The following is an 11409-nucleotide window of genomic DNA, read 5'->3' on the forward strand; positions in this document are numbered from 1 at the left end:
AAAGATTTCTAAATGACCCCACCCTATTTTTGCATTTTGTGAATATCTCCCCTTTGAAGGAGGCATGGCCCTTCATTTGAACTTGAAAGTCCTTCACCCAAGGATGATTTTTGCTATATTTGGTTAAAATTGGCCCAGTGGTTCTGGAGAAAAAGCCGAAAATGTGAAAATTTACAGACAGACGGACAACAGGCGATCAGAAAAACTAACTTGAGCTCAGGTGCAGGTGAGCTAAAAAAATTAAATTGCTGAAATATCTAACCTTTTGGAACCCTGAAACATTGCCATCCAGAAGTTGGAACCAAAGGCATCTACATGTAGTTCACTACAGAGGCCTGCGGGGGCCACAAACAGGCTAGGCCAGCTGTCCCTGTACAGACTTCCCTCAGTGGTCCTCTGTAAAAAATCACCTGCGCAAAGGAAAGGTCAGAGCTGATATATTTTTTTCTCGCTTTAATATAATTAATTTCAGTAAAACAATATTTAGCGATTATAAAAATACAGACAACTGTGGAGACAATCTTATCCGATATGTTGACTTGTACAGTTAAGATCAAAAATCTAAAATCACCAGTGCCAGTAAACAAGAGTCAGAAGACAACACAGTTCACCGGGAAGCATGACTTTACTTAACCTTTCCCCTATGGTTCAAAAGGTTAAAGTTTTTGAAAAGTAGTTCAAAGTACAAGTTACTCAATCAAAAGTCTTGGTACACTGTACCAAAAGAAAGGTCTATTCATCAGACATCAATATGTGAAATATCCAATCCCTATCCTCTTTTGTTCAAAAGATATAGCGAAGGTTAAATTTTTTGAAATGTAGTTCAAAGTACACAGTAAAGGTCACTATGTCACAAGTCTTGGTACCAGATGAAAGGCCTGGTCATGAGGCATCTATATGTGAAATATCAAAGCCTAGTGTCATGACAATAGCTCTCCAGACATTTGTCCCAGTGAGCTAAAAATCATTTGTAAGAATCTGATGGAAAAAGACAACCATTTCAAGTGTTGGTTCTTAAACTTTTCCCATTCATTTTCAAAGAAAAATATCTACAATTATTTGTTACCAGCAAAATATCTCGGTACCCTTAGCTCCTGTACAAGCTTTGGGCAGTGGATTGGTAAACTCCAGTCAAACAGATAGCCCTCAGGATCCCCGGTCTCATCTAGTCTCTCTATCCTGTTAATGTAGTCTGACACAGTTGTCTGTTCTTTGTTTTCGAGTCTGGCCCACTCACAGGAATTCTCTACTGAATGTTTCAAGGTCACAGTACACTCGCCTAAAAATATGCACATTCTTAATAATACTTACGTTTACTTAGATTTAATTGTTAGTACATGTAGTAAATTTTCAATGTTTCATTGATTATGGTTCTTGATATAAACTGTGACATGCAAGTGACCTGTTCATGTTAACATAAAAACCTTTGTAATAATAAGACACATGTTTGTAAAATGACTGGACAACAACTGATTTATGCATCCCAGTAAGAACCATAACCTTTGACTTCTTGATAACCTTTGACTTCTTGATAACCTTTGACTTCTTGATAAGATTGACTTCTTGATAAGAACACCCACTAGTCATAACCAATCTGCCTGTGAAGTTTGATAAAGACCATTGCACCAAGGGTTCTAATAGTCATTGTTAGGACAACAATTGCTATATGCATGCTAAACAAGAAATGTCTTTGAAAAAATATATGCCCCTGCGTGGCCATATTGAAAAGGATCAACTTTAAATTTAGAATGTCTGTAATGATGGTGAAAAATACGGGCTATCCATTAGTCAGGGGCATCCACAATGCTAAGTTTGATTTTTTTCAGTCACAGGGTTCTAAAGATAATTAGCATTATTCTTTTATATCCACAGTAGATGTATGACTTATTTACCCTATCCCCCTTGGTTCAAAAGCTAAAGGTATAATACTGATATTGTCCATATACTTGTGTATACACATGATTAGCAATTCATATATGTATGTACTCATTTCCCCAACATGCTACATCCACATGTAGTTTGCAGTCTATGTAACCTGTAGCTAATGTTGTAAACTTTCTTTCTTTTTTGAAATTTCCTTCTTTATAAACTGTCTTGCTTTTATGCCCTCTGGGCCCAAAATTGGAATAAAACTTATCTTATCTATAGTTTTGAAAAGTAGGTCAAAATTCAATGTTAAAAAATCTTGGTACATGTATCAAAAGAAAGGCCCGGTCATGAGGAATCTGTATGAGAGATGATCTTTTTAATGAAATAAAAGAAGATTTAGTCTTCTTTAGAGCTTTAAAGTTTGAGTTTTGTCCTGAATGTTAGCCTGAGTTTTATGGGGGCCCAGAAAAGCTGTTATTATGAATATGTCTTCGGTATAAATGGGTCCAATACTTCTCCAAGAAGTTTAAAATGTTCAAATGTTTTAACGTACAATGAACGGTAAATGAAAATGACCAAAAGCATTTATTATGCACCCATTAATAATCCGTGTCTTGATACTGTTAAATTGACTTAGTCTGATCCAACTTTTCAATTGTAACTGTAAATTCAAGGAAAATTGTCCAATTAATTTAAAAATACCAGGTGCACATTTTCACATAGTGAGCCATGCAACATGCATGGACAAAATCATGTTTATAGATAGATGGACAGACAGATAAACAGACAGACATGGTGATTCCAATATACCCCCCCTCCCAACTTTGTTTGTGGGGGGTATAATAATATATATATTACAATAGGCCACCTGAATCACTCATCTAAAAATAAAACATCAAATATTGCTTTTTGTTTAATTTCTTCTTTTCCTCCAAAATTGATAAACTTCTGTAGAGGTCCATTCCATTGTTCTTCCAAAGTGATCACTATGTGCATATAAAGGAAAAGTGAAAATGACAATAAAAGTGCATTCACCAGCCTGGGTCTTTAAGTACTGTAGTGTCCAGGAAATGGCTGTCACATCTATGTCTGTGATGATCACTGGCTTGTGTTTAGAGGAATATTCTTCATAGAATCTTTCTGCTGTCAAATTAGTTGCTGAAACTCGATCGACCTGGATAATAGATTACAAAGACATGAAATAGATAGGGTGTAAATCAACATTTATTCATAAATGACTAATAAAATAATCTATCCTTCATGTTTTTGTTTATAAAGATTAGATATACCAGAAAAAATTTCATTTAAAGCAGATTTTTCAAAATTACAAGTTAATAACAGTTTCTAATGTTTGTCACATCTCAATTCGTTTTAAGCATGATATTTTCTATTACGCAATCTATATGTAAACAAACCCAATTTTCAGTTCAAATCGTGTCTATGCTCCTTTAACTATAGTTGATCCACGTTTACAACAGTTATTTCCCTTTGAACAAGATTTGTTTTGCACACATTTTCCCCATTATGCTTTAACAGAAATGTTGAAGAAACTGTGTAACCTTCTAGTGCACCACTCTTGATAAAATTAAGCTACAACCACTTTCTTTTATATGAGCTATGGTATAAAATTTGCCTTCCACGATTGTAGTTTAGTAGGGGACAAGCATTGCTTTAGCAGCAGTCACAGTAGATAACTAGGTTCTCTGACAGGCATTCACATACCAAACATAAGGGAAAAGGAGAACATGCAATGGACCAGACCAGGATTTGTATCTGGAAAGGCTGGAACCCCTGAATATCCAGCCAGATGCTCTACAAAGCTAAATTTTTGGTCAATGGCAACCAAACCAAACTAAACCAATCTGACCACTAAAATAGTTTTGTTTATAATACATTTTACATAAGTGTCATAAAATCTTTTGAAATGCTCGGCTCTTCTTTTGTCATATAACCAATAATACTTGTGGCTGTGAACTTACTTTCTGATATACTGGCATTGACAGTGCAGACTCTGGAGTAGGCAATCTAACCAAGGCTGACCTTTGCTCCTCTTGAACTTTGACCTGCCTTTTTACTTTTCCAAGTAGCCATCTGTACTCTGCAACTAAAACATGTAAAACATTTTTTTGAATTTTTGTGTGCTTCTCTAAATCTTTTTTCATTAAATCTTTTGATATGACAATTTATTATATACCCATCAATGCATCGTTCTTTGATACTGTGGATTTCAAAGCGTGTGATCCGGTTTTCCGGATCACCACACTGTGGTTTTCTGATTCCGTATCAGTATCCTCTGAAACTGATGCCGTCACAATGACGTCACAATGCAACAACGCAACGTTATTTGTGGAAAATGTTGACCGCGTCACAAACGAACCTGCGTATACAAAACATAATTTCATGGTATGTCTGTGTTTTTGATAATTTGGATTACATTTATTATCTTATAAATGTGGATTTAAAATGCACAAGGGGGTATATAATAAATTTATCATTACTACAGTAACTTGATCCGAAGAGTTGGATCACGTCTCGTTGACAGGCGCGGATCATCAGATCAAACTCGACGCTTCGCGTCTCGTGTGATCTGATGATCCGCGCCTGTCAACTCGACGTGATCCGACTCTTCGGATCAAGTTACTGTAGTAATAATATATATATATCAAAAAATACTTTTTGTTGCATATTGATCACATTTCATCATCTCATTAATGAAGTACTCCATTTCTATCAATGAAAGAAGAACCTGTGTCATCCAAAGAGACTGCTTTCTCAAGATGTTGCTTAGCAGCTTCAAAATTTCCCAATTTCTCATAAAATGATCCAAGAACTGCAGTGAGATTAGAACAAGGACCATTCTTCTTCAATAAGACTGTTAGTCGTTTGATTTCTGATTGCATGAAGTCCTGTGTAATATCCAGTCTGAAATGAAAATATAAATCTTGATAAAGTGGTACTGAACATTTATCTACATAAATATTAATATTCCTGTAATAAATGCTATGTAATCATATTCTAACATGCTATTGATAATCATATTTCATGTGTTTAAATGCACTTTTGAAATATCAAGTAATATACAGTAACTTTAATTTCTCATCTTATACAGAGTTTGAAATTTTGATCATAAACCTGGCCTGACCTCATAATTCCTGCTAACAGGGTATCAGAGTTGTTACTCCTGGGGAGTATGTTGGTGTAGCATTGTTTAGTGTCCTGTGCTTGTTTTCGCCACCATTTCGCCACCGCCACACTCACCAGAGGTTCCTCTGATCTCTGTAGTCGTCTTATTTTCGAAAAAGTTCCAGTCTCTTCAAATTTTCTTTTCTTCACTTTAGAAATATTTGTTGACCTTTTTCCTGACAAAATAGAACAAGAGGCCTATATCACTCATCTGAGAATTTGTATTTTCATGTGTTAACCATCCAATCCCAATTATGGTCCACCATGTCCTCAAGAGTTGGGGAGGGGGCTTTAATGGCATGAATGATAATACAAGAAGGACCCTGTTCCTGTATAATTAATTTGACATGCATCCTTCAATTATGAGGAAAAAGACTACAAAAGAATTTCCCTATATGTTCATTTGTATAACTCGAAACGCTTGGTGAGGCTCATCCAAACATCACGGATTATGGTGTGAACATTCTTGGATACTAATATCAAATATTCCATATACCTTTGTAGTTTTTTGAATGAAGATTTAGGAAAGAATTTTTTTGTTGTAAATTCTGATATAAAACTTTATACATCAATTGCGACCATTTCCAGACCAACGAAGTCATGTTATGAACAAATTTGAAGCAATACTATATGAGGAAACTTGCATATTAGTTAGATATATTGTACCCATCTTGTTCTTTAGAAAGATTTTTAAAGAATTTTCCTATATATTCCTATGTAAATCTTGAAACCCTCTTGTGGCCTGGGGCTCATGTTGTGAACAAAATTGAATCTCCTTCCACAGTATTTTTTCATTGTGGATCTTGAGAGGATTTTTAATGAATGTTCCTGTATATTCTTATGCATCATTTAATTGAAAAAATCTGAAATTCCTTTACTCAAGGATACTAATAGTGGTAATTGGTTCTTAAGAAAAGGACAAAAATGGGAAACCCTTTACATCTTACGGACAAAAAGATGATAAGGAAAACTAGCTTGAGCTTTAGCTCAGCAGAGCTAAAATGAGGATTAAATATTCATACAAATCATTACATTTGTACCAGGTACATGTACTAAGTATTTTTGATATGATAACAAATTTCTTAGGAAAAGCATTTCAATTTACTTAATATAGTACTACACAATTTAACAGTCTTTTCTTATATAGATCAATAAAAGATAAGATCATCATTATGTCTAATTTGTCAAAACCTTAAAATACCAAGCGTGTCCTGTGCTGTAACTGGCCATTCTGATATTATTTCCAACTCCTCCTTATTGTCCATTCTCGTGAAATATCTTCAGCCCTGGAAGATGCTAATAAAATCTCTGAAATAAAAAATATTACATTTAATATTTAAAGCAAAAGAGCTTTTACTTCTATTGACAGCCCCAAAGGAGGTCGTGACATCACTTTGCGTGTTGCATTATCTGATTGGCTCTTCAATCTTCCAACAACCTCGCCTTTTTCTTAACAATAAAGGAAAATATACAAAAGACCTTTTAAAAATTTGTCAAAGGCATAATGTTTTTAAAAACGAAAATGACTAATAGAAATATCAGCCCAGATTATTTCATGGTAAAATGCTAGTTTTGATACATAATTTTATAGAATTAATTATTTGAAGATTATCAATCAAAATTAATTAAGCTAAATCTGAAGATGGACGCATTAATTAGCCAATCAGAGAACATGATACGCAAAGTGATGTCACAACCTCCTTTAAGGCTGTCAATGGAGTCAACATAAAAGCTTGTGTCTGATGAAATAAACGGCAGAATACGACGTCAAATAAAACTGATGGCATGGGATTTAGATGAAAGACATAAGTAGAACTACATTAGCCTGACGAGATATTTGCAGAAATTTCTTCAGTAAAGTTGGTTTATACCCCATCAATAGGCCTCGAAGCAAGTAGTAGCCTTTTGTTTATTTACATGATTTTGTTGCACACCTTAACATATATTAGTATCTCACAAGTGGTCATCTCAAAAGTTTACAGAAAGTAGAAACTGGCTATTTAGAACAACTTATGAGGTTGATTGGAGGGGATATCACATATTTTGGATAAGTTATTGGTTCTGTATTCATTTCATTGGGTAGAGGGCGGGGTGGGGGGGGGGGGGGGGTGGGGGGGTGTACGTAAGCTATCCACTCTTTGGGTGCCTGTGATTCCTATACACAGGTGTAATTACCTTTGCATTATCCAGACAGTTCCAATTATAACAATTTTGATGAAAATATTTTTTATTGAAAAACAAAACTTGATCAAACAATTGGAACAAGACAAATTGTTCCTATATACACAAAGGAAATACAATTACCAAGGGCAGAGAGGAGACTACCAAGGGTGTTCAAATTGCTTTGAGTGCTACGGATGTATCAGATTTACTATGCCTGGTGGTTTTAAAATTACTATTTTGTTTCGTTTATTTGCAGATTTTTACTGTTGAAAGTCCACCTTGAGAAATTTTTAAATAATTGCTCAAATTCCCAACAATGTCCACCTTTCCCAGATCCCTTACCAAAATGACTTGCACGGTCGTGGTTTGAATTAATTTCTGAGAAAACGAAGAGGTTATTATTAGTTATAATAACTTACACGGTCTCGCCCAATATGATTTTTGTTCAAGGACCCCATATATTTCCGTAACCCCTCTACATAATATATTTTCATCAAAATTGTTATAATTGGAACTGTCTGGACAATGCAAAGGTAATTACAACTGTGTATAGGAATCACAGGCACCCAAAGAGTGGATAGCTTACGTATACTCCCCCCCCCCCCCCTTCTACCCAATGAAATGAATACAGAACCAATAACTGTCTACATAATGAATTTATCCTGTCGATGATTTTACGTATAAATTAGGCATATTGACATTATTCATTCTTGATGCTTTTCTAATGTACAAAGTTCTGTCATAATAAATGACTGCAATGTACATGATTCTCAAGATACTTTATCAAGTGTACAACAATGAAAATGTGGCTGCCACATTTAATTACTATCAACAACGGTTCTTGCAGGAAATGGTTTGCACGGAACGGTGAACGGTTTGCAAGGAATGCTGAACGATTTGCACAGAACGAAATGAAACGCTTTGGATGTGTAGTAGCAAGCTTCATGGTCTAGGAAAACTGCATGCAGCGGTTGCTTTGGTAAGTGCATACACCGATTTACCTTTAACAAATATTATATAATGTCCTATATATTGATTATTTACATATGTATAAGGTTAGATGTGTATTCAGATTATTAAAACCCAAGCACCTGTGACGTGCCTTACATTTTAACGGCATGCTGTTACTTCTACTTTCAATTTCATGTTTGTTTCGGTGAAAGGTGTTTGTTCACTCGTGGAAGTAATTTTTCGTGTTGAAACAGGTTAAAGTATCTAATCAAAAGTTTTGGTAGATAGGACACATACTAATTTAATCGAAATAATCAAAGCAGGGTCTATAAGCCCGTGAACTGATACAATCGGAAGTTCCGTGAACTCAAACACACACAAATTGCATACGTCATACAATTTACTTTCGTTTTTACTAAAGGCCTAGTATTAACTCGTACCCGAGATGCGGTGCCTGGAATCTGTGCAATACCCCCAAAAAAGTGCTATACCCAGAAAAAAGTACACTATACCCAATACTGCGATAATATACACAGGATATCCTCTTAGATGGGTTGAGAAATGGTTATCTGGAAAAAATGGTACACTGAATTGGTACCGTTACCGTTATACAGCCAATTCATAGAAAAATCCAATACATCCGGCGCCATTTGCCGGCGCCATTGCTTGTGACGTATTATTAGGTATACCACGCCCGATCAAATTAAAGACGATGATGTAGTTTAAATGTTGGTGGGTTTTTCTAAGTTTATAAATTCAAATATATGTATAATTTTTTATTTTTTAATGTAAGGGAATGCACCACAGGTTAAACAAGCAATTAATTATAACAATGAAAATAAATAACAATCATTCGGAGGTACTGATACGAGCAAAGTTAACACTTCTGCACTGCACACATCTATAATTACATTTATACATGAAATACTAATTGTAGACAGGATTTAAATTAACAACCTGATATATTAGATAAGTTAACCCAACTGTTTCAAAGACAGCTGAAAATTATATTGTTGCTTGAATACATATAAAACTGCAATCAAATCAGTATAATTTTAGTTTAGTAAGTACAGTATGCAAGTATAAAAAAATATGCACATGCAGCTCCTTTAACGTAGTATTTGTTTTCTCTTTTTTAATTGTTTTATTAGTACATACCTATTCCATTTAGAAATTCAATGAGAATTTTTAAAAGAAATGGCAGGGCCGTAAATTAACCTTCAATTTGGAGGAGGCAGGAAATTAGGCCGCCCAGGCCCCCAGACGCTGAGCACATTTTGTGCACACTGAACACGTTTCGTGCAAAATCCTTGATTCTAGGGCCTTCTAAGATGTTACTTGACTAACTCATTCTAAAAGAAAGAATAATAAAAACTTTTCCTACTCTAAGTTCTAACCTACATATTCATTTTTTTAAATTATAATGTAGTAAATTTTGAGAACTTAGAGCAGGGTTACTTTCAGGCTTATTCCTACCCCGCCAGACGGGTGTGTCCAGTGAATACAGCTTGATCTTGTGTAGGTTAGAACTTTGAGTAGGGTTACTTTCAGGCTTATTACTCACCCATTCCATTTGCATTTTGTTAATTTTAATGTTCATATGTTCTGCCCTTTAGCTGCATAACTTTTTTTATGCTAATATAATGTTACAAATGTTTTTGTTTTTTTTTCAATTATGAATCTCATATGGACATGGTCTTTTAAAATTCTCTAAATATTTATTTTTTTGTTTTGTTGTAATGGTTTTTGTTGGCATCCTCTTTTTCCCAAACAAGGATATCGTAATGAAATATATAATCTTAATGATTTTTATATGAAACGGATTGTTTTATTTTGAAAAAAAATTATAATTATGTAATATTGAAATATTTTTTATGGTATTAAGTGTTTATATTCCTATCTCTTTTCATCTATTGATCTGTTCTTTTTATGGTCAAGGTCCTAAAATATTTCATTGCTTCATTTAAAAAACAAACTAAAGATGTTTCGTGTATTTTTAATTTTTGTCTCTCGTATTTATAGTTTTGGTCCTTTGGTTTCGATATTTTTATCTAACATGAGCAGAAAATGACATGCCAATGAAATTCTTGTTTGTAAATGTAAAACTAAAGATGTTTTAAATTTTTGTCTCTTATATTTTTGATAGTTTGGTTTCCTTTGGTTTCAATATTTTTTATTTAACATAAGCAAAAAATAAATTATAAATGTAAATTTACAGATGTTTTATGTGTTTTAAATTTTTGTATTTTGTGTTCTTCATGATTTTGGTCCTTTGGCTTTAAATTTTTCATTTCAAAAAAAAAGAAATTATGGCTCTACAGAAAGGAGGCCTCCACGTGGCTAGAGCTGGGAACATATGGAAACTATGTATGTTTAAATAAATTTCAAATTCATGTTTTCCTTATGACTAACTTCTTTATTTATATTAGTGTGTATTTGTCTTGCAAGAAAATTATTTAATCACTTAAATTACATACTCATGCCTGCCTTTGAGATTAAAAAGTGTTTGAAATAATTAAATACTGGTATTAAATTCATGATATTTAATTAAAAAAAAAATTAAAAATCCATTGAATTAATTTTGGTGACAAAATGACAGGTGATGGGGCATCATCTCATATTAAAAAATAAAAAAAAATATACATATATTTGAATTTATAAACTTAGAAAAACCCACCATCATTTAAACTACATCATCGTCTTTAATTTGATCGGGCGTGGTATACCTAATAATACGTCACAAGCAATGGCGCCGGCAAATGGCGCCGGATGTATTGGATTTTTCTATGAATTGGCTGTATAACGGTAACGGTACCAATTCAGTGTACCATTTTTTCCAGATAACCATTTCTCAACCCATCTAAGAGGATATCCTGTGTATATTATCGCAGTATTGGGTATAGTGTACCTTTTTCTGGGTATAGCACTTTTTTGGGGGTATTGCACAGATTCCAGTAACCCCCCGAGATGCATATTAAAAATGTTTTGTAAGTGGAGGTACAGAATCAACACTAATAAGGATTTGATTGAGTTCACAGGGTTCTAATTAGGATGTGATTGAGTTCATGGGCTTCTAATTAGGATATGGTCCACTTCACGGGCCTGTCTCTAACACTAAATAGGATGTGATTGAGTTCACGGGCCTGACTCTAACACTAATTAGGATATGATCCAGTTCACGGGCCTGATTCTAACATTAATTAGGATGTGATTGAGTTCATGGGCCTGATTCTAACACTAATC

At 34.1% G+C, this 11409-nt stretch overlaps 1 protein-coding gene across 3 annotated transcripts in view; it reads right to left on the reverse strand.

Moving 5' to 3' along the window:
• Window positions 1–8590, reverse strand: part of LOC125671998 (bifunctional arginine demethylase and lysyl-hydroxylase JMJD6-B-like) — a 14904-nt gene extending 6314 nt beyond the window's left edge. Inside the window, exons 1-7 of one of the 3 annotated variants that reach the window (XM_056161871.1) lie at window positions 8323–8590; window positions 6254–6360; window positions 5012–5228; window positions 4616–4791; window positions 3849–3973; window positions 2905–3043; window positions 1067–1279 (exon numbers count right to left, since the gene is read on the reverse strand). In XM_056161871.1, the coding sequence (XP_056017846.1) occupies window positions 1067–1279; window positions 2905–3043; window positions 3849–3973; window positions 4616–4791; window positions 5012–5228; window positions 6254–6317 (934 nt within the window). In that variant the 5' untranslated portion in view covers window positions 6318–6360; window positions 8323–8590. Of the gene's footprint in view, window positions 1–1066; window positions 1280–2904; window positions 3044–3848; window positions 3974–4615; window positions 4792–5011; window positions 5229–6243; window positions 6361–8322 lie in introns of those variants that run through there. The other 2 variants (XM_056161872.1, XM_056161873.1) reach the window with 2 other exon arrangements.
• Between the last annotated feature and the right edge of the window lie 2819 nt (window positions 8591–11409).

The sequence above is a fragment of the Ostrea edulis genome, chromosome 4 (genome assembly GCF_947568905.1).
Source record: "Ostrea edulis chromosome 4, xbOstEdul1.1, whole genome shotgun sequence".
Classification (NCBI taxonomy): Eukaryota; Metazoa; Mollusca; class Bivalvia; order Ostreida; family Ostreidae; genus Ostrea; species Ostrea edulis.